Source organism: Microtus pennsylvanicus, chromosome 11, assembly GCF_037038515.1.
Source record: "Microtus pennsylvanicus isolate mMicPen1 chromosome 11, mMicPen1.hap1, whole genome shotgun sequence".
Taxonomy (NCBI): Eukaryota; Metazoa; Chordata; class Mammalia; order Rodentia; family Cricetidae; genus Microtus; species Microtus pennsylvanicus.
The window spans coordinates 53,985,807-54,008,342 of NC_134589.1; the positions used below are offsets into that span (position 1 = coordinate 53,985,807).

The 22,536-nt window shown below is 47.7% G+C and overlaps 2 protein-coding genes across 2 annotated transcripts in view; one reads left to right on the forward strand and one right to left on the reverse strand.

Annotated features, from left to right (window-relative positions):
* Nucleotides 1-699: 699 nt before the first annotated feature.
* On the reverse strand, nucleotides 700-14,178 carry Gsg1l2 (GSG1 like 2). The gene is made up of 5 exons (XM_075942415.1): nucleotides 13,869-14,178; nucleotides 7,088-7,135; nucleotides 5,143-5,295; nucleotides 3,987-4,098; nucleotides 700-2,062 (listed from the first exon to the last, which is right to left on the reverse strand). Exons 1-5 carry the CDS (start codon nucleotides 14,176-14,178, stop codon nucleotides 1,813-1,815), a joined length of 873 nt encoding a protein of 290 aa, XP_075798530.1. The 3' UTR covers nucleotides 700-1,812.
* A 3,138-nt stretch (nucleotides 14,179-17,316) lies between these two features.
* Nucleotides 17,317-22,536, forward strand: part of Glp2r (glucagon like peptide 2 receptor) — a 59,282-nt gene continuing 54,062 nt past the window's right edge. The window contains exon 1 of the mRNA XM_075942416.1: nucleotides 17,317-17,397. Coding sequence (XP_075798531.1) covers nucleotides 17,332-17,397 — 66 coding nt within the window. The 5' untranslated portion in view covers nucleotides 17,317-17,331. The remainder of the gene's footprint in view (nucleotides 17,398-22,536) is intronic.

A 22,536-nucleotide genomic window follows, 5' to 3' on the forward strand; every position in this document is an offset into this window, starting at 1 on the left:
GATCTCCCTGCACACACACGTGCAGGGTGACATCGTGAAGTCACACAGGATCTCCCCCTACACACACATAGGGTGACATCGTGAAGTCACACAGGATCTCCCTGCACACACACGTGCAGGGTGACATCGTGAAGTCACACAGGATCTCCCTGCACACACACATGCACAGTGACATCGTGAAGTCACACAGGATCTCCCTGCACACACACGTGCAGGGTGACATCGTGAAGTCACACAGGATCTCCCCCTACACACACATGCAGGGTGACATCGTGAAGTCATACAGGATCTCCCTGCACACACACATGCACAGTGACATCGTGAAGTCACACAGGATCTCCTTGCACACACACGTAGGGTGATGTACCTATGAATGAAGCCACATGCTGCAAAGGGCAGAGGCTACTGGGTGTCAGTCCTTCTGTACTAGGAGGGCAAAGCACCTGGGAACGCCAGTGCTCTTCTCCGAGATGAGAGAAGCTGGCTCCTCAACATTGTACAACAAAGAATGGGACCAATGATGCTCAACTTGAATCTGAGACAAAGAAATTAGTAGGTCTCCTCTGTCTGCTTACTCTTTGATAGTATAACTTAATTTTAGCACAAATGAATTAATGTTTCATTGATGTAGCTTTATTTCAGAAATATATTTACTAAGCACATAAACACAATTAACAACAGCAACAAAAGACTCTGAGGGGTTGGGGAGATGGCTTAGCAGGCAGATGTATTTGCCACCAAACTGGAGGATCTGAGTCCCATCCCCAGGACCTACATGGTGGAAGGAGAGAACCAACTCTGCACCTTGTCTTTCGACCTCCACCCTTGAACTGTGGCCTATGTGCATGCATGTGTGAGTGTGGGGGCTCCCCCCTTCTCTCTCTCACACACACATGATAAACACATAGGCAAGTAAATGTGAATTCTTTTAAATTATTCTGAGCTAGAACAAATTTAAGATTCTTGGAATTTGGCCGTCTATGGTCCTTCTACAACCTGTGGCCTAATCCCATGCCAGTTTAAAACAGGAACTAGATTGATGCAGGGTCGTAACTGAACACACCAGGGAGTCCTGAGCACAGTGCCACCTCCCACGAGGCCTGCGGGCTTGGCAGAGTTTATTTTTAGACTCAAGAATGCCTGGTGACTTAACTTAAGCAGGACAATCCAAACATTTGTTCCACTTCACTGTGATAAGATGCCATTCCAATTTTTCCTGTCACTTCACCATCCTTTCGAAACTGGCTTCATTGTAAGTAGACATTATGAATTTGTTTTGAGGCTGAATCCTTTTATTACATAGCCCTAGCTGTTTTGGAACTCTCAGAGGTCCCCCTGAGCTCTGAGATTAAAAGCCCGTGTCCCCATATCTGGTGAAGAATATTTTCAGGCAACAAATTTTATTGTAAAATGTCTGTCTTCTTCATGAAAATTAGAAAGTGTAATATGTCCATATATTTCCTGTGTCAACTAGAGAAAAACAACCAGGTTTGTCTGCCATTAAATCTGTGTGGGTAACAGATTCCACATCTGCAGTAAGGGTTGGGGACTCTTTTCGTTCCTCCTCTTTTCCTTTGGGAGACTTATTAGACTCAGAGTCAGGGATGCCTACGTGACTTTACACTAGTGTAGCAATAGTTGATACTTTCTGTAACATTATCTCCTCTAAAGATGCTGGCATTGCAGGAGGTGTGAGAGGCTGAATCCAGAGATGAGTACTGGAAGGTTTATCTGTACCATTGTCTTCTGAACCCCGCTCCAGAGATACTCACTGGGTAACAAATGCCTGGCTTATTTGCCCTGCATTACTGGCTAGCACATGGACACTTTGCCTCCTCTAGCTGGGGGAGGGTGTCCAAGAACATTCACGAAGACTTGTCCCACAGGGTGAGGAACAGCTCCTGTTTGCCAAACCTGCTGTGAAGCTTCAGGCTGTGGGATGTTGTACTGAGGGTATGGGCCGCCTTTCTGTGCCTTTGGCTTCTCTGCCTGGGTGACGGTGTATCTGCTCATGGTCGCCACTGACACAGCCATACAGAGGGCGAAAGATCCCCAGGCAAGGCTGCAACAGAAGGCACAGTTAGCAGAGTCCTAAAGTGGGATTCCAGGGCTGCCCTGGGGTTGGCCACCCACTTGGGGTAGCAGACACTACTGCTGTGCATGGGGATGCTGTTTTGTGCCTTTAGGTACCTGTTCGAGTTCAGTTGGGAGATTTCCCTTTACTGGGGGGATTTCTTGTTGGAGCAAATTATAAAATTCTGCATTTCCTAGAAAAGGGCAAGGTAGGAGAGTACAGAGTTTACAGGGAAGAATGACATCAAGCGCTCATTGCACTCCCCACAACCTCCCCGAGGGACAGCTTCAGAGCAGCAGTAGGGAGGAGATGGGAAGGGATGGCAGGCGTTTGTGAGAGACGTGGCCCATCCATAGAAGACAGGAGCAGCACAGTATTTAAGGGGAAGGTTTGTCAGAAGACAGGAGGAAGTCTATTGCATAACCCCACTGAGTCCCTGAGAGGACACACACACACACACACACACACACACACACACACACACACATTCACTAGGACATTAGGCAAAAGCCTGACCTCAGACGTCTTCTTCCACACCACAGACACGATCTCACGCCCCTGTGCCTCTGAGATCTGTGGTTCCTGAAGGCATAGGCACAAAGAGCCCAGATCCCAAGACAGGAGGATGTGTGGGAGGCAGAGGGGAAGGCTGATCTGAAAACAGGGCTTTTATGGCAAGGTGGTTGTGGAGCAAAGGCTGTTTCACTCTTTTCTCACACCTGACCTCAGAATTAAGGTTAGAAAAACAAGTGGAAGAAACCCCCACCCCCTTGAAAGTAAAACGAAAAGAGGAAGAAGCTAGATAAGGAAAGAAAAAGACCTTGGGTAATGAACACCAGTGACCCAACTAGGAAGAGTTCTGAGAGAACAGAAAACCATGGAGAAGAAATAGCAAAAGAAGTAACACAGGAAAAGTTCCCTGAAGTGTGAGATACCAGACAAGCAGCTCGATGGGAGGAACACCCAGAAAGCCCTAGACTACAAGTCAGAATGGTACCAACCCCTCGACAGCAACGACACAGGCAGGAAGGAAACAGAATAGTGCCTTAAAATTTCCAAGGGCAAGCCGGGCGGTGGTGGCACACGCCTTTAATCCCAGCACTTGGGAGGCAGAGGCAGGCGGATCTCTGTGAGTTTGAGACCAGCCTGGTCTACAAGAGCTAGTTCCAGGACAGGCTCCAAAACCACAGAGAAACCCTGTCTCAAAAAACAAAAAACAAAAAAAATACCAAAAAAAAAAAAACCAAAAAAAAAAATTCCAAGGGCAAAGGCTCTTTGACAGCCTTGTGGACATTTTTTTGGGGGGTGTTGTTTTTGTTTTTTGGCCAGATGATCAAGCACAGCCACTTTTTAAAAATTGGATTTAAGGTCCCCTCTTTAAGATGGAATCCATACCTGATACAGCTAAAGTGGAAAGAACCTGAGACTAGTTAGGTCGTGGGCCTTAGGGAGGAACCTACTACTACTACTTTATGAAAGGAACACAGCAACCAAATGACTTCCAGTGACATACTGCTACACCCACAGATCAGAGAATCAATCAACCCTGGTCAAAGAAGCTGAAGTAGATGGTAACACAGAGACCCACAGCTGACAATGTGCAGAGAGTGAGAGACTTTGGAGCACTCTAAATGAATGCCCTCACACAGACATACACACAGGTAAAACACCAATGCACACAAAATAAAATCAAATAAAAACTCAAGAAAATAAATCACAAAAACTCTTAAAAAGTCAAGGTAGGTGATTTCATTCTACCACTGAGAAAACTGGATTATGGAAAGGTTATACTACCAACCGAGTCACAAGAGTGGCAGATACCAGTCCTATGACAATGTCTATTTTCCTACAAAAATCTATGTTCATCTCTCCTGCTTCACCAGAACTTGAGCAGGGTAACCAAGCCACTTACCAATAGGACCAGCCGTAGTCCCACGTCTGAGGCCGCCAATCTTCTGGTCCCAGGTTCACAGTGATTTGAAAACTAGTTGTGTACATCATGTGGGCCACCATGCCCAGGAGTCCTGTGTAGGTAAAGCTCTGTGAGCTACAGTTTAGAACACAACACGGGGGAAAATCTGCTCTACCCTGCCTGTGTTGGATGCTGGGAGCACTCTACCATCCACAGATCTCTGTTCAGTATCTGCACTTACACATCCTTAAACCCTCCGTCTGACATCTCATTCCCACAGTAGAAACTAAAGGGACACCGGAAACAGGCCTGATCACAACCCAGAAGAACATAGTAGATGCCAGGACCTGAGCAGGAATCGCCACAAGTCCATGGCCCTTCTTCATGCTATGGAAGATCTAGCAATCGGATTTTATCTTTCTACTTACTGGTGCTAATCCTTGGGCAAGATGTGCTACGTTCATCAAACACAGGAGTGATGCACAAGTTGGACTGCTACACATTAACAGAACTTTGTGTGTCTGTCTGGAGGCTGGAAGGAAGCCATATGTTCAGGGTTCTATTTGGTGAAGACGTTAACTTTAAGGACCTTAGAAGGCTAAATTAAGTTGCTCAGAGAACAGAGGTAGCATTTAAAAAAAATAAAAGAGTTCTCTGTGGAACATGTAAACCAAAGGTTGGTAATAATTTTGAAGATATTGGAATGTATATAGTAGATACACTCCTATTTTGTTTTCACCAGAGCTTAGCTATGACAGTCAACTTGCTGAAATGAAGTAACTCCCCTGGAGTTACTTAGTATATACTTACTTATATACAAGCATCCTGTACCAGAGGCCTGAACTCAGGAGGATTCCTCTGTGGATTCAAACCTAACCCCTCTGCTAAGCGAGATCATTGCTGTTCCCAGCATCATTGCATCCTCCTCCCTGCCTGTGACACAAATGGGTATGTGTTTCTCTCCACCTGTGCCCCCCCTTTTTTTCTTTTCAACACTATTGCACCCAATGGAATTCGTCCAGTGACTTATCTAGAAGACCAGCTGTCTTTCTGAGCTGGCCAGTGACTGGAGGGAACCAGGCAGCCTATTCTCGGGCTTGAAGCATCATATCCTCTCTAGAGTGGGCTGGGGAAGACTGCCCCTGCTAGGAAATACCTGCCAGCACCATGAGGATGGCCACCGAGGCATCCACCTTGAGCCAGTTGCATCCAGAATGGCAATGACTCACACTGCAGCCCAGGAAGATGACACCTGCCAATATCAGGAAGATATCCAAGACTTCAGCCCCAATGGAGAGCCACAACACACCTATAAACAGAAAGGACAGACATGCTGGCCATTCAGAATCCGTAACTGCAAGGTTTGGTCCCTTGGCTTTATCACTAAGACACTTTCTGTTCTTAGAATAAAAGACGGGAGGCTAGGCATTTTGTAAACAAAAAGTTCTCTTCAGCTCCCAGTTTTGGGTGCTGTAAAGTCCCAAAGTGTTCTTGTAAAACTTCCTTAGATATCTTGCACCATAAACTTGGCATCATGGTGGGACCATACATGAAAAGGAAAAATCCAGGCTAACATGAAGTCAGAGGGACAGGAGAGGCTGGGAGAGGCCAGGCTTATTCTCTTCTAACACTCTCTCATGGGAGCTAACTCAGGGTTGAAAAGGATCGATTCCTTCTGAGCAGCAGCTCAAAGATGTAAGCCTCCCTTGGTCTCCACTTTTGAAGGTTCCTATCACTTTTCAGTAACTCTACCCCAAGGACCAAGTTTCCAGTGTAAATACACCCTGTGGACACAGGTAAACGGGAGCGAGGCAAGACAGCAAGCCTTCAATGTGAAAACCAAAGGCACCTTTGTTGAGTTTTGGAGAGTTGGTCAGTCAAGGGGATCCTAGGTATAAAGACTGCCCACAGAAGGGAGGGGAAGGGAAACATAAGTAAAACCCTGGTGGAAGGCCGCAAGATACTCTGGGAATGTCCACTCCCCAGCTTAAGAGTCAGCATATTGGCGGGCAGTGGTGGCGCACGCCTTTAATCCCAGCACTCGGGAGGCAGAGGCAGGCGGATCTCTGTGAGTTCGAGACCAGCCTGGTCTACAGAGCTAGTTCCAGGACAGGCTCCAAAGCCACAGAGAAACCCTGTCTCGAAAAAAAACAAACAAACAAACAAACAAAAAAAAGAGTCAGCATATTTTATTACAATGGAAACATTGTTTCTGGTCTTTACAGAAAACGCACAGGGGCTGGCGAGATGGCTCTGTGACTGAGAGCACCTGCTGCTCTGGCATTCAGTTACCAGTGCCTGAGTCTGGTGATTCCCAATCACCTGTAGCTCCAGCTCTAGGGGATCCCCACTCCTCTTCTGGCCTCTGCAGAAGAGGCGTGAAGATTCAAACACACCCCAATACTCAAATCAAAAATGAAATGTTAAAGAAGATACCCAAACTTAAATATGAGGGCAGAAGATTCTGAATATTTAAGAGCCTTGGGTAGGTTCCAGTTCTGCCAACATCTCTTGTTTCCATCCAAGCTGTGTGTGTATCCTCGCTGCGTGTGTACCCTCACTGGGATTGCAGCTGGAGCTGTGTTCTGAAGTTGTGGAGTGGAGAATGGGCAGGAGGTGACAGAAGGGAAATGGAAATTTGTAAAAGTCCTACTATGGACAAGGCCAGCCAGGTGATGGGACAGAGGAACACCTAAGACTAACGTGATCCGCTCTGCAGCTTCATAAAGGCTGTGTTCCCTCTGGGAGAGCAGATACCCAGAGAGCAAGCACGAACTCAACGGGAGGTGGAGAGAAGAAAGCACACCCAAGGCGAGGTATTCCAAAGCTCGTGTCTTCCGGACTCTGCCTTTCATTACCCGCAGAGTTTGAGATTGGCCACCATGGGAATATTTATGGTTCAGGAAGCTGCAGACTCCACCAATCAGTCTTCCGTCCCCCTGAGAAGCTGACCACCATCTTGAAGCACATGGCGGGGTTATAAGGCACACAAATGGAGCCTGGGTTGACTTTGTGGGGAAAACTATACCCAACCATCTCATCCTTTCCCCATATCCAAGAAAACAATGGTGAGGGACCCTGGCTGAAAGCACAATGCTTACCTTGTGCCTCGGTGGGCGCCACCCCCAGGAAGCATCTGCATCGCTTGCCTGGAAGACAAGGAGAACTCAGCCAAACACAAACAGACAAACGGAGAACAGAAATGTGCTGTGTCGATACGACTCTAGTCAGCTGTAAAGAAACACGAATTTGCAGAAAATTGGGTGAAATTGGAAAAATGATGCTCACGAGTGGTAACCCAAGTCCAGAAAAACAAATACCGTATATATTTCCCAAGCCAATTCTAGCATGTTACCCGGAAGTATGCATGTCCAGGTGGAAAGGATCATCCTGCTTTTATTTAGTAAAAGCAGAAACTAGAAAGGATTCCTCACGGCTGGGGGGTTGGGGTGGGGCAAAGTGGCGCTAGTGGTGGGAGGGTAAAAACAGAGCCAAGTGGAGCTGAGGAGGAAAAGCGAGGAAGGGGGACAGGCAGAGGAAGAGGGGGCAAAGGGAGGTCGGCAGTGAGAGCAGCAAAAGACCATGGGCAGCATGTGACAGTTCAGTCCCCGAGATGCAGTTTCTGTGGCTTTCTCTACCTCCACAGGAAGTTTCCAGACTTCGCTGAGCCTTGCTTTCTTTATCTCAAACTGGGTCTAAGCAAAGTGTGTAGTAAAACAGTTGTGAAAACATGCTACAGAATGCCACATGCGTTTTCATGCTTGATTATCGACAGAGGCCAGGACAAGGATCTCTGTTTTACAGATCTGAAAGTCACGCTCAAAGTAAGCTACAAAGTTGGTAGAGTAAGGGGTTGAAAGTGGGGGTTTCAGGCCTGTGGGTGTGGCTCAGTAGAACATTTGCCTAGCATTCACAAGGCCCCGGGTTTAATTCCTAGTACTGGAAAGAGAAGAAGGAAGGAAGGAAGGAAGGAAGGAAGGAAGGAAGGAAGGAAGGAAGGAAGGAAGGAAGGAAGGAAAAGAAAAGCAAGTGGGGCTTTCTTACCTGAGGAGTGATATATTTTCCCACATCACTACTTGTAATCTTTCTGCCTAATGCCTGGAGGCATGTATTAGTCTGTTTTCTACTATATAACACAGTACTGAAGCCTGGATATTTTACAAAGAAATAAGTATTTTGTAGCTCACAATTCTGGACTTTTAAGAGCAAGAGACCAGCTTCTGCTTGGCTCTGATGAGGGCCTGGCCTTCTAGTGGGGGTAAGCACAAGATAGAGAACAGCCACTGTATTACAGGAGGCAAGAGGAATTCACCCTCTCAGGAATTAACCAGGATCTCAGGACAAAGAGCATAGCACCCATGATCTAATTGTTTTTCACTAGTCCCGCCTCTGAAAAATCCTACTGCCTTAAATCACCGCACGGGACCAGGATCAGCAGATGAACGTTTGGGGGACACCCTCAAACCTCATCCCAAGCACATAGAAGGAGTGAATGTCCTTAGTCTGAGGACAGCCTTTTCCAGAAGTAATGGAAGAGAAGCCAGGAGTAGGGCAGGGGCAGGGGAAGCTAGGAGCAGGGTAGGGGCAGGAACAGGGGCAGGGAAAGCCAGGGGCAGGGAAAGCCAGGGGCAGGGACAGGGGCAGAGGAAGCCAGGAGCAGAGCAGGGGCTGGGAAAGCCAGGAGCTGGGCAGGGGAAGGAACAGGGGCAGGGACAGGACGGGAGTTGAGGCAGGGGCAGGGGAAGCCAGGAGCTGGGCAGGGGCAGGGCACAGAGCCCCAGAAAGCCAGCTGAACAGATTAAGAGAATTCCCAATAGCTTAGAAGGGCAAGTTTAGTTGGGCCCAGAGAGCTAGACTCGAGTGACCCCTTGATTAATGTGAATCCCCAGAAACGGTGTTCCTTCTGAACAAAGCCAGCAGGATTAAGAAGAAAAATCTTTACAAATCCTACGAAGCCAGAGAGGCGGGTGTTACATAGCTTGGCAGGGCTTGGGCGGCCAAGAGGCATGGCAAACCAGCCGTAGGAAAATGCATACAAGCCCTGGGTGCTTGACTCTGCCATTCTGCCCCTGAACCAAGGCCCCAGGGCTACCCACATGCCCCTGTCTGCGTGCTCTAAGTTCAGCAGACCAGCTCAGGGTCTATCAAGCACATACCATTGATTTGGAGATTTGCCTAAGGAAAAGAGCATGTGAGGCTCGCCTCTACCAGGCACTTTCTTCACAAACCTGCATTTCAGGATGTGGAGAGAGAGGCGTAGACTCCCTTTTCAAAGCTCTCAAGGGCCCGCTTGCCAGGAGACAGCTGGTTCAGAGAGGGAAGCTTTCCTCAGTCAGATCCCATGGTGCAAAGCTGGGGTGTTGGCTTACCCCCAAGTCCCTTGTCTGCACTTGGTTAGGAACATCTTGGGACCAGAATCCTTACTGCCTGTGCATTGAGGCCATTCCACCCCCTCCCAAGCCTCTCCACTATTTCTACTACTTCTTATTTGTTTCTGTTCTTACCCTCTCTTTCTTATGCCCCTAATCCCACAGGTGCTTGTGATGCTAGCCCACATAGTCAGTAACTGGGTGCTATGATCTATACTTCTTAGCAAACATGGCTTTGTTGGCCTGTGTAAAGCTCTAAACAGATTTTTTTTTAATTGGGAGAGAGAAAACTCCAAATAGCTCCCTTCACAAAAGCAAAGGATCTCTTTGTACTGAGTTCCCAAGAGGACCTGATCCCAGTGCTGGGCTGAACTCTAAGGGATGACCCCTTGGCTAGGGCATGAAGTTCAAGGTCACTGTCAATCCCAAAGTCTTCATCCACCGCTGGTGCCACCTCCTGTGAGCTATTTGCATTTGTAACTTCTAATACATAGCTTTTCTTGTTTTGTTTTGTTTTTTGAGACAGGATTTCTGTGTGTAGCCCTGGCTGTCCTGGAAATCACTTTGTAGACCAGGCTGGCCTATAACTCACAGTGATCCACCTGCCTCCCAAATGCTGGGAGGATGTTGGAATGCCAACTGGGTTGACAGGAATGCCAAGGGGGCTTCTCCTAGAGGAAGGAGTTCAAAGAGCCTTACACAGTCCTTAATGTTGCCCCAGATCCCATTTTAGGAAGAAGATCTTCCCCCGACACACACATACACATAAGCTGGCTAACGGCTTTTTATCCAAAGTCTTAGGGATAATTTATACCAACAGCAGCCTAGTGTTGCTGTGGCAAAGGGACACACACTACAGGGCATACAGATGGCCAGCTGAATACATGTTTCTGGGCTCCTTGAAGTTCAGTTCCTCCCTTTCCTTACATCCAGCCAAAGCAGTTTTTCTCACAGGGAAAGCTACAAGGAAGACAACTCCCAGCTCATCCGAAGGCCCTCCTCCCTCTGACATCACAAATAGCATGCCAATGCCAACACAATGCCAGTTTCTCCTGATATATAGGTTTTGCCCTGATATAAGGGGGATAACTGCCCTAGGGACTTGGACAGGCCATGTGAGCTCCAGTCTGTCCTGAGTCCTCCCCCCGTTCATTGCCCGTGCTCTAGTGGAAATGCCTGGCGTGGCTGCTTTAGATTCAGCTTATTCCTTTCTGTCTGCCCAGAACACCCTGACTCCTGCTCTCTGTCTATTAAAATCCCCCATATGGGGCTTGGGGAGGACAGTTTGCTTGATAAACTGCTTGCCTCAAAAACACGAGGGTCTGAGTTTAATCCTCAGAACCCAAGAGAAAATGCCAGGCATGGTGATGTCACCTTGTAATCCCAATGCTGGGAAGTGGGGCGGGAGAATCTCTAGGTGCATTGCTGTCCGGCTGTTCTCGCTTATTTAGTGAGATCCGGGCCAAGGGGAGAGCCTGTCTCAAGGCAGGTATCGTTCCCAAGGATGACACCTGAGGTTGTGGTCTCCACATATATGTACACACACACAGCTCCCCCCTCAACATGCACATACAAACATACATGCACCAAAACTAAAATGTCGTGGCTCAGTGCAAAGCCTATCTCCTTTATGAAGCTTTGTCTATACCCAAGTAATATATGGTTCATTCCCATCATGAACAAGCTTCCATATTAACCATTTTCACTCCCTTCCTCATTTTGCTTTTATTATAACCTTAGATATTTTCTGGTAGCTTTTACCTTTCAGCACTGGGGATCCCTCTCTGTTAGTCCCCCTAGCCCTGTGCCAAACACGGAAATGCTTATTGGTCAATATACTCCATGACAGTCCAACTGCCTTCTATCCAGAAGACTTTCCTGGGTCCTGGAGTGTGAGTCTCTCATATGGCATGTGCCATTGTTACCTGGGAAGCATTAGAAATATACTCTAGAGAGAAGAGTTGAGCAGAACAGAGGTGCTAACAATATGAGAGTGGGAAGAGAAATGGCGATTAGAAACCAGGGAAACCGTAAAAATCTCTACCAACAGTAACTGTAGTCAGAACACCCTTTCTGCTGCTAGAACGAGCAACATCTAGTCAGGATCGTTGGTTTATTGATTTCAATAAAGCAGTGATGTTATGTGGGATATCCTCACAGAGAATGATAAATTTTATTTATTATCACACTAAGTCAATAGTCAATGTAAAATGAAAATACCCACTTTTGTCCTTCATATAGGAACAGTTTCCCCTGAAGGAAGGGACAGAAAATGTTTTTCTTATAAGCATTTCAAAATGTGTGACTTTTACTTGTTCATAAATACTACCTTAGCTAAAACAAACAACAACAAAAAACTTACCCAACCAACCAACCAACCAAACAAACAAACAAACAAACAAGAACAGGCTTCTAGTTAGAACACCTGGGGTCTGGTGCCTGGATGTTTACACACTCCCAGGGCCAGTCTGATTCATGCCATTCTACAAAGCTGGGGATAGAGGAGGTTATTCTCAGGAAGGGAGACAGACTTGGTAACAGAAGTTCTTAAGTCATTTACTTATCGATGTGGTGTCTACAATCCCCTAAGCTAAAATATAGGACTATCTTGGTGATCCCAGAGGATGCAGGATCCATACACAAATGTAACTATGTGTATGTCGGTGGGGGGAGTCTGAGAGGGTGGACTTTATATGATAGTAGTACAGAGAGAAGAGGATTTGGAAGCGTTTAGTCTTAGTAGCCCTAACACCCAGCTACCACTGCTGCGCCTGCATCACACTCAGAGCAAAGGCCACTTAGCCTGGAGGCTAAGGTGGGACATTTACTCACCTGTCAGCAGTCTGCTGTGGGGCAATGGTCTGTATTCTGTCAATTATATTATAAATAAACACTGATTGTCCAGTAGCCAGGCAGGAAGTAGAGGTGGGACAGTCAGGCAGGAAGTAGAGGTAGGGTGATGAGAACAGGAGAATTGTGGGAAGAAGAAAGTTTATTCTGCAGTCCTGTCCCAGCTACAGAAGAAGCAAGATGTGACTGCCCCGCCAAACAAGGTGCTGAGCCATGTGGCTAACACAGATAAGAATAATGGGCTAACATAAGTTGTAAGACTTAATAAAAAGCCTGAGATACTAGGCCAATCAGTTTATAACTAATGTAGACCTCTGTGTGATTTCTTTGGGACTTAACAAGCAGGGCAGAAAACTCAGTCAACAGCACTCTACTTGGATGGGGTTGGAGGTGGCTGTATCTCAGAGCACTGTTCCTCATTGCAGAATACTTGGCTGCAAGAATAATTTTTGACTTGCCACAAGATGGTAAAATAAACATCTATACAAGAAACGTAGTGAGTCTGAGGTCAGAACATCAGTGGGGGCTGCTATGGTGACCCCTTCACTTTGGGGCCTTTGCTTTGAAAGCAGAGGAGCAATCCAGTCCTGAGCATGTCTAACATCAACTAAAGAGGTCGAGATTTGTCCCTCTTCTGGTCTTCGTGAGGTAAAAACACTTCCTGGAAACTATGCTGTATGTCCTAACCCTCCCCTCTATCTGCTTTCTCTTCCCTCACCGTTTACTTGATAAACCTCCACCTGCAATCAGCTGGAGAGAAGGCGACAAGCTGTGCTGATTTTCTGAGCCCCGGTTCCTGTTTCTGAGCCCCGGTTCCTGTTTCTGAGCTGAGAGAATGATTACTGTGCAGGGCTGTTTCAAGGACTGTTTAAGGTCAAGGTCCAACTCGTTATGGGCCGTGATTGTGATTGTGAGAGATCTGGTAGGTGACTTGATGACGCTAGGGATAGTTTCTATTTTTTTTTCTTGCCTGTAAAAGCTGAGCCATCTCTCCAGCCCTTGTTTTGTTTTTCTAATGAAAACCCTTGTTCCAAGAGTCCTTAGAAGAGCAAGAGAGGCTCAGCATTGAAAAGCGCTTGTTGCTCTTGCAGAAGACTTGGGTTTGGTTTTCAGGCAAGTCAGGTGTCACAAGACTGCCTGTAACTCTAGAGAGAGTACACACACACACACACACACACACACACACACACACACACACACGTATCTGTGAGTGTGAGGCCAGCCTGGTCTACATTCCAGGCCAGCCAATGTTACAATGTTAGACCCCATCTGAAGCAACAACAACAATGTTGAAAGTGAGAAAGAAACCTTAGGGATGCAGCTTAGGGGTTGGTGGGGCCACCTTTGATTCTTGAGAAGCCCACAGACAGTGGCAAGTGGGTGAACACTTGAGCTTCCTAAATAATGTGTCAGGCACCGTTGCAGGCACTTCCCACGAATCTACTCACTTCATCTCCACGCTATCTTTAGGAGCTAAGCACCTCTGGGTTCCTATTTTATAGCTGAGAAAATTGAGGCTCAGAGGTAAAGGACTTGCTTAAGGTCATGTGGTCAGTCCATGGCATACACAAGATTCAGCCCCAGGCAAGCTGGCTCTGGAGCTTCTCAGAGCCACCCTGCACCCCTGCACACACTGACCTGGGGACACAAAGGCTGCACTCACCTGTGCTGTTGAGGCTTTCCTCACAGGACTGCCAGAGCCCTGCATGGAACCCGAGCAGGAGGAACTTGTCATCGCCTGTCTCCCAGATGTACTGGACAGTCTGGCTGTCATCGTGTTCCCCGCCAGTGCTGTTGCTGGCCTGGCTGACCTGGATGCAGTTCACTCCCCCCAGGGGGTCCTGGCACAGTGGTTTTGTCATCCGTCGGATGCCCTCACACCAATGGCTGCTGCCCATGGCTGTGAGGGAGAAGGCAAGAGCCAGGCAGATGGGGAGGAGGGTCAGTACCCGCTGCCACCTCGCCCTGTCCATGGTGGAATGAAGTTCCTAGCGCCAGCACGAGCAAGGACCCCCTCCTCACTACTGCTTCACAGTCTCCATCCCCCAGTCCTGCCATCTGGTGTCCTGACACAGCTTGATCACTGTCCCCTGGGGAACCCGAGTTTATTCCAGCATACAGCATTTATGGAAGCATTGTGGCCCGAGATAATCTTCTGTCAAGTTCAGAGTGGGCCTTTCTGTCTTCCCTAGGATGAATATGTGCAGGGGACATTGGTCCATTTTCTAAGTTGGTGGAAAATATGCATAACAAAATTTTACTTCCTTAACCATTAAGTGTAGAGTTCAATAGCAGTAAGCATGGTCACATGGCTGTGTCCTGTTCACTTCCATCTCCAGAACTCCCCTCAGCAAAATCCAAAATCAAAGCTCTGCCACTATTAAACAATTTCCCACTCCCTCTCCTCCTAGCTCCTGGCAGCCTCTGTTGTCTAGTTTCACAGACCACACCCACTCTCACAAACCTTTGTTTGCATACAGAAGCATTAGAAGTTAGGGGCTGCATATAAGAACTATGAAAACTTGGGGGAATTTCTGGGCCTGTTTCTTGTCCAGCCATAGGAAAGAGAAACTGCGGAGGACTGGTGTTTAGCTCAGGGACTTGGAGAAGCAAAACACAGGCAGTCTGCCTCAAGGTTTGCGTATGGGCAGAGTGGGGAGGGACATGTGCTAAGCTGGCTGCAGAAAGTCACACCAACCAGGGGACTCAAAGCCCTTGGGCCGTCACTCATGTCCCCCAAGAATAGACCACTGCTGGAGTGACGTTGAAGATCCTGTGGGAGTGTAAGGCTAGGCCCCGCCCCCTTGGTGGCTGAGTCTAAAGGGCTGGGATGAGTGTGGAGTTTCCCAAGAAACTTGTCTTCTAGTTAGGTCTGAAGAATAAAACAAAAACTAAACCCAGTGTTTTTAGGACGGGGAAAAGAAAGGCAATTAGGAGCTTATGTGGAAATTTACATAAGAAACTCAATAAGCCTGAAAGCAGGAAGGGAAGGAGAGCCGGAAGAGTCTGTGTGGCTTCGGAAGACCGTGGGCGGCCTCCTCATTACGTGTGGAGCAGCACTAGAGACGTCCAGATGTGAACGGGCAGTGGCGTTTGTGCTGTGTCCCGCCGTCTGTTCTTCCCTGCTGGCCAGGCCTGAGCCCCTGGGCTCTGTATCCTTGGTAACCCTAGAAACCAGGCAGTGCTCTCACAGACAGGTTTACCACATTTTGTCACCTATGGCATCCATCCCGATAGGTGGCAGGTGGGGAAGTTGTACTGAGCAAGCCAAGGCAAGTCCTTTCAGTGGGGAGGAAAAGGAGAAATGCTTTTGAGAAACATTCAAAGAAGCAAGATGGAATATTCGTACAAAGCAGGCGTTTTCTCCCCCACCATGCAACCTGGGATCTCCCCTTTGATGTGTGTAGAATAGCTTTATAGCCACGTTACACACATGCACACACACACACACCACACACACATACACACACATTCATACACACACAAACCACATACACACATACCTTGCACACACACACACCACATGCACAACACACGCACGCACACCACACACACATGCACACACATACACACACATACACACACATGCACGCACACACACCACATATACACCACACACGTACATATACATGCGCGCGCGTGCACACACACACACACACACACACACACACACACACACACACACACACGCTTTTCTCCCTCCCTGCCACTTTATTCTGCTCTCTGTCGTCCCAAAGAGATGACCACGCTGACTCTGGAAATCACACCAACACGAAAGCCCACCTGGGAGTCCTTTTCAGACTGATCTTTTCCCTATTAAGGTTTGAATCTTGCCACACAAGGGTTTTAAGATTTTGGGGACTTTTATATAGTGGTATTCACCTGTTTTCCCCCGAATGTTCAGAATTCACTGGTTGTGATCAGCTAATGGAGATGCACTATGGTTTGACTTAAATGTGAAAAAAGAAAGGGGTGGAGGAGGAAAGGAGGGAGAGAGGAGGGGAGCAGAAACCTGATTTTCTTGACTCCTGCCATTCTGACATTTTGTCTGTCACCTTCCACTTGGGTCTACAATTGGAAAAGTTGGAGAGAATTCTGGGAACCATATAGACAGAGGTATGTTGAGGGGGCCCAAGCAGAGCCTTAGAGACAGAGAAGCACCTGCTAGAGAATGGGAGCTTGCTCTGAGGCCAGAGAGATAAAGGGCAGCCCCTGACCTGGTAGCCGAGCTTGGGAGGTTTGCTAGAAAGGGGATGGAAGGTTCTGTAATTGACAACTGAAGATGGGGTGTTGGTTAGTAAGTGGTGGGTCATGAATTCCATAAGTATCCAGGTGGTCAGAGCATCATGTGTTCAGAACACAACGGCCTGCTCAGAACACGTGGGCAATCGGGAGGCGCCAATCTCTGTGCTTTCTACCCATTGTTTTGCTATTGTGTAGATGTAACTCTCATCACTGAATGGGCTTTGGCTGCAGACCTTGGGTCTGGAGGTGTTGTCTCTGCGACAGGCAAACTGCCCTTGTTACCTTGATACAACCAGAGCTCTGAGGTGGCTCTGCCTTTGTGGCTAGCCCCAGAGCAGTTTAGAAAAGTTTGATGCTCTAGAAAGAAATTCTGCCATAAAAGACACCCACCTGGCATCCCGGTCCATCCTCTCCAGCTGTCCGAACCTCATTCTGGTCGTGTGTGTGGAGCAGAATCCTCAGGATGGAATGCACGCCTTGCTTTTTCTTCTGGGCCTGCTGAGGAAGTCCCAGGCAGCATAGCCGTCTTGGGGTAGGTCTGGGAAAAATCTCCTAAGATTTTAGGAGGGGCAGGCGGGGGATGAGAAACTTGGAGATTCGGTAGATCGCTGTACAGCAGCTCAGACACTCAGCGGCCTGCAGAGGACTTGTGCAAACACTTCCTCTCTGGACAAGGAGGAATGCAGGAGGCCACCGCCTGTGGTACATCTTGGAGTGCTGGAGGGATGTGCTTGCACTTGTGAAAGGGCGCCAGGAAGATGAGGCCCCAACCAAGGCCGGCAGTGCCCAGTAGAAGCAGAAAGGGGTCCCTGCCCCAGGTACGGGCACAACCGGTTGGCATCCCTGTGGCCCAGAGGACCGATCCTTTCCACGCTCACGGGATGCGTCTGCTCTGGGGCCCTAGGAGGTCCTTCCTCACCCTGCTTCTGCTGGCTTCCATCAAGCAAGTAAGAACAGATTTTTATTCCTTGTTCTTCTTAATATTATCAGTTGTGCATGTTTTCTGATTGTAGAAGCAATTGAGGTCCCTTGGAGGCAATTTCGGAAGAAGAAAACCATATTAAGAAATGCTACTCAGCCATAACCACAGCGTTCTGTTCACTGCTGGATTTTGGCTGGGCTTTTTTAAATCTCTTGTCTGTGCATTGTTTTACAGAGCTGAAATAATGAAGCACAAATTATTTGTGTCCCAGTCTTCCCTGTACGTCCTTCTAGAAGCATCTTCCTTGTTACTTTTCATGGGTGGCTTCTTGTACCCCCTGTACACTCTTAGCCCCTTCCCTGGTTTGAATGGTCACGGGGAGTCACATTTCTGTGTCTTTTCTCTTTTCTTTTGTTCCTATTGCAAATATTTATATTTTTTAAAGACATCGAATCCAAAGACTTACTTATGTCTGATACAAATCACAGTGATCCCACCAAGTGGAGCTCACCCTCACTCATATTTGGGGGCAACACACCCAACACTTCATTCACATCCACGTTAAAACAGCGAACACTCATGCTATATTTAATTTGCTATCTATTTTTTTTTAGTGGCAAAACACACAAACAGCAGGAACACACCATTAGTCAGTGGCACCGAGCTTGGTGTCAGGTGTCCCCACTTCTATGATCTCATTCTGTCCTCTCAGCAGCCCTGTGAGGGAGAGTCTCCCCACTTTATAGAGGGGGAACCTGAGCCTGTGGAGGGCGAGGAACTGCTCCACACTCATCAGTACCGACCCACTGTAGGAGAGCTGAGGGCTTGCTGGATGTATTAGCATGTCCCTCACAGATGCCTCAGTAACTTGCTTGATTCTTATCCAAGGAGATTAGCCCTTTCCTTCTCCTTCCCTTCCCAAGGTCTCATTTCTTCAGGGCTGTGGTTGGAAGGGACCCCAATGTCACTCATCCAAGAAAGAAAACTCCCTAGGGACTGGCTTCTTAGTCCCTGTTTGCTGCTACACAATGAAAACACCCTGCATCCAGGGAGGGCAGAGGTGCCCCCTTTCCCAGCCCTTCTGCCAGAGACTAGACAGGCAAACATCACTGCTGCGGACTGGCTGCCTCCAAGTTTTCCCTCAGGCTGCCTCCATTCCTCATGATCTGCCAACTTGGGGACAATTGGTGGTCTTGGGGAATCTTGCTATGGTGACAAGGTCTTACGAGGGGACTATACCCCCAAGGAGCAGGTGACCTCGGGCTGCTGCTTCCACTATGACTGGCGGTGCCATTGTAGGGAGAGTTGGTGGAATGCCATCCTTGCTTGCAGTCTCTGGGCATCCCTACAAACACCCAATGTCTCCAGCGGTTTCATTCTGTTCATTCTCTATTCATATGTGCCCAGCTGTCCAGCACACACTAGTAAGGCTGCAGCTCTGATTCCTATGTGTGCAACTGTCCAGCACACACCGGCATGGCTGCAGCCCCGATTCCTATGTGTGCAACTGTCCAGCACACACCGGCACGGCTGCAGCTCTGATTCCTATGTGTGCAACTGTCCAGCACACATTGGCATGGCTGCAGCCCCGATTCCTATGTGTGCAACTGTCCAGCACACACCGGCACGGCTGCAGCCCCGATTCCTATGTGTGCAACTGTCCAGCACACATCGGCATGGCTGCAGCCCCGATTCCTATGTGTGCAACTGTCCAGCACACACCGGCACGGCTGCAGCCCCGATTCCTATGTGCCCAGCTCTCCAGCACACACCGGCACGGCTGCAGCCCTGGCCATACCACTGGAAGACGCCTCCTTACACCTCATCCTGCAGAATGAGAAGAACATGACTAGTGGACCCATTAAATAGATGGTTGTGAAGCTCTAGGGAGTTACAAGACTGCCCTCCCTCACGTACACTCATGAGCTGGGGAGCCGTTGTGTCTACTCGGCGGGTTGTGGCCCTGCGCCCTGTCTTCTCTAGCACTCTGGGGAGCTGCTGACATATGACTCTGTGTATAACAGCGGCCTCTGCAGTGCTTCAGGCCGGCAACATTGACCAAATTGCACCTTAGCCCTTTTACTCTGGTGTTTCCCTATCGAAAATGCCCTTGGGCAGAGGGTCTCCTGGCCTCTTGTCACTCAGACTGTGTGTGCGGACACTGTGTGTGGCTCTGCCTGTTCTGCAGCATGTGGCTGGGGATCTGATGAATCTCCCCTTGATTATCCAAATTTAACCTCAGAGTCTTTAGATGTTTATACATTGCTAGGCTTTGTGTAGACATTCATGCAATTCACTCATACATGAGTTCCCTGCCCGGAGATATAAATGACTGTGGCATGTGTGTGCTGGCAGGAAATCTTCATAAAATTCACTTAATGAGAAATTCTCAGAGCTACGTTAGCTTCTAAACGCTGCTGGTGAAATGGCGCTGGCTCACACCCACCCACCCCTCATTTTCATTATTAGGCATTAAAAACAAACTCTTAAAGGCTCTAGGAGAAGTGGATTTTAAACATCGCTGGTTGGTGTGTGAGAGGGAGCAGGGCTTAAAAAATTAAATTGGAAGAGATAAACAGTTCAGTGGTACGCTATCAAAAACCTTTAAAAATGTTCTCTGCCCCAGGAACTGCGTTCACACGCAGCTCCCAAAGGCCTAGCTAGGAGGATTTTCATCCTGTTAGCAGCGTCCGAAAGTAACTTTGACTTCCTGTGCTGGGGGGTTTAAAAGTTAAATTGTATCACATTTGTTCCCTGAGTTATATGCAGCAATTAAAAGGGGCATTGAATAAAAACAACAATAAAGCAGTTTGGGGTACAGCTTGAAATGGATGAGCCTTTGAGGTGGACAAATAAAGTTTGCAGAACAATATGGCTTCCTTTGTTGGTTACAGAAAAGGAAGTAAAATGAAGCCTGCGTGGAGAGAAGCATCTGGGAGGGAAGGTGCTCTGTGGAGTGAAGGCTGTGCTCCTTCTCTCCCCATTTCTGGCTGCCTGGGCCTTTCCCTTTCTTTGTTCTGTGATGTACTCAGTTCTCTAACACAGAAAGAGATTTGCGTGAGCAGAGTCAATCAATGCTCTCCTCCTACGCACACCTTCTCCATCTCTTCCCAGCCGAGCTGATCATGGATACAGGCTGTCTAGGTAGGGAGAGAGGATGAAGGTCAAGCTGGCCTCACTGTGCATCTCTTCTCCCCATTACGCTGGAAGCTCAGCTGGGTTTGGCTTTAGACATGCCTCCCGTCTTTCCGGTGTGTTTTAAATAAGTACCGGCAAAGACATCAGTTTGTCTAGCTCCCCTAGGCTGATCAAATTCAGTAGGTTTTTTTGTTTTGTTTGTTATTATTATTATTATTATTTTGTTTTTGTTTTTCGAGACAGGGTTTCTCTATGGCTTTGGAGCCTGTCCTGGAACTAGCTCTTGTCCAGGCTGGCCTTGAACTCACAGAGATCGGTGATTTTTAATCTCTAGTTCATTTCCCACTGTGTGTGATTTGCGTATGTGGTTGCATGTGATTGTGTTTGGGTGCACACTCTCAGGCCAGAGGTTGTCATCAGGTGTCCCCCCTCAGTTGCTCTCTACCTTGTTTTTTGAGACAGGGTCTTTCGCTGGTCCAGGTCTCACTGATTTGGCCAGGGTAGCTGGCCTGTAATATGGGGTCCCCCGTCGTCTCCTCTGTAACTATAGGATTTCAGGCATGTACCCCCAGGCTTGGCTTTTAAAATGGGTATTGGGAATCCAAATTCAGGGCTTTTTGCTTGTGTGGCAAAGCACTTTGCCGACTCTCCAGCTCCTGCTTTTCTCTTTCGCTATCACCATTAGTCCTGGCAAAGAGCAAGGGAGCTAGGAGAATTTTAGTCCAGAGACTGAGCTCATCTTCTCCTCCTTAGGCAGGTCTGGGTAAGGAGCCACAGGGCACAAATAGCCATTTAGGCAAGGGAGGGTCTTACTTTCATGATTTGGAGGGTTATGAAAACTTGTTGATTAGTTATTAATTCATCTGCTGAAATTTTTGAAAGAAAAATATGAGTCATTTAATCTCCTATTAGGATGTTTATTCCATGAAATGGCATCTTAATAAACTTACTTGGTGTCTCTTGGCATCCAACTCAGAAAGGGCTATTATTAATGGAGGTTCATTGGAAAATGAAGCTAGGAGGTAAGTCCAGCTGTTATATTCTCATGGTTCCTCCTTATTGACTAATGTCATGGTCCCCAGACTGTGTGTCAAGGTGCCCAGGACACCTTTGGTGAATTCAGTGGGTGAATTCTATGGGAAATCTTAATTTTTGGAGGAAATAGTGATTGCATCACTGTCCAGATACCATGCCAACTCTTAGCTCAAGATGTTCATGTCTTCTTCTGCTTTTGTCATGCTAGAGACAGAACCCAGGCTTTGCACATGTCAAGCCAGCATAGGGATGAGCTACATCCCAAGACCTGAATTCAATTAATTGACATAGTCTCATGTAGCCCAGGCTGGCCTTGAACTTACAGTGTAGCTAAGGTTGGACTTGAACTCTTGGTCCTCCTACCCCCACCCCAAGTGGCTGTGCTCCATAACACCACGTCTGCTTGACTTTACTATTAGACCACGAGAGATATGGCGGTCTGCAGGTACTGTGCATAAACAAAAAAAGCAAGTACCAAACAGAGCAAAACCAGCCTGGAACAGGAAATGGAGGTGGTGATGTCTAATCCCATCCCAAAGTTTGAGAAATTGTGCAATGTCCGATAGGTTCAAAGTTGTTAAAATATAAATATTTACAAACTGTTTGGACTTATTTACTTAATAAACAGGGCCTTAGTTTCTCTCCCCCCACCTTATTTTGGTCTGGGAATGCCTTGGAAAATTACTGAGATAGTTAGGGGTGCCACAAACTGAAAAATTTTGGAAACCTATGGGCCAATGATGTCACCACACAAGCCCTTTTCCAAAATGTGTGTGTGGGCATGTGTGTGCACGCATGTGTGTGTGTGTGCATGTGTGTGTGTGTGTGTGTGTGTGTGTGTCCAGAACCAATGCCACCAAGGAGACTCTCGCCTGAGGCCTTTGGATGTTTTTCTTTCTAACGTTGACTGTCCTGTCTGTAGAACCTTGGAGACACAGCTTACATTTGAGGGCTTTTCCGTAACGGAAGTTAGTCTACCGGCCTCTCTCTG

Bases quoted from the DNA above. Each gene is read 5' to 3' on its own strand.
- Gsg1l2 (XM_075942415.1), bottom strand. From the start codon at position 14,178: ATGGACAGGGCGAGGTGGCAGCGGGTACTGACCCTCCTCCCCATCTGC. The intron at 7,136-13,868 runs GTGAGTGCAGCC...CTTGTCTTCCAG, and splicing joins GGAAAGCCTCAACAGCACAG to GCAAGCGATGCAGATGCTTC. The intron at 2,063-3,986 runs GTAAGTGGCTTG...CTTCTGTTGCAG, and splicing joins GACTACGGCTGGTCCTATTG to CCTTGCCTGGGGATCTTTCG.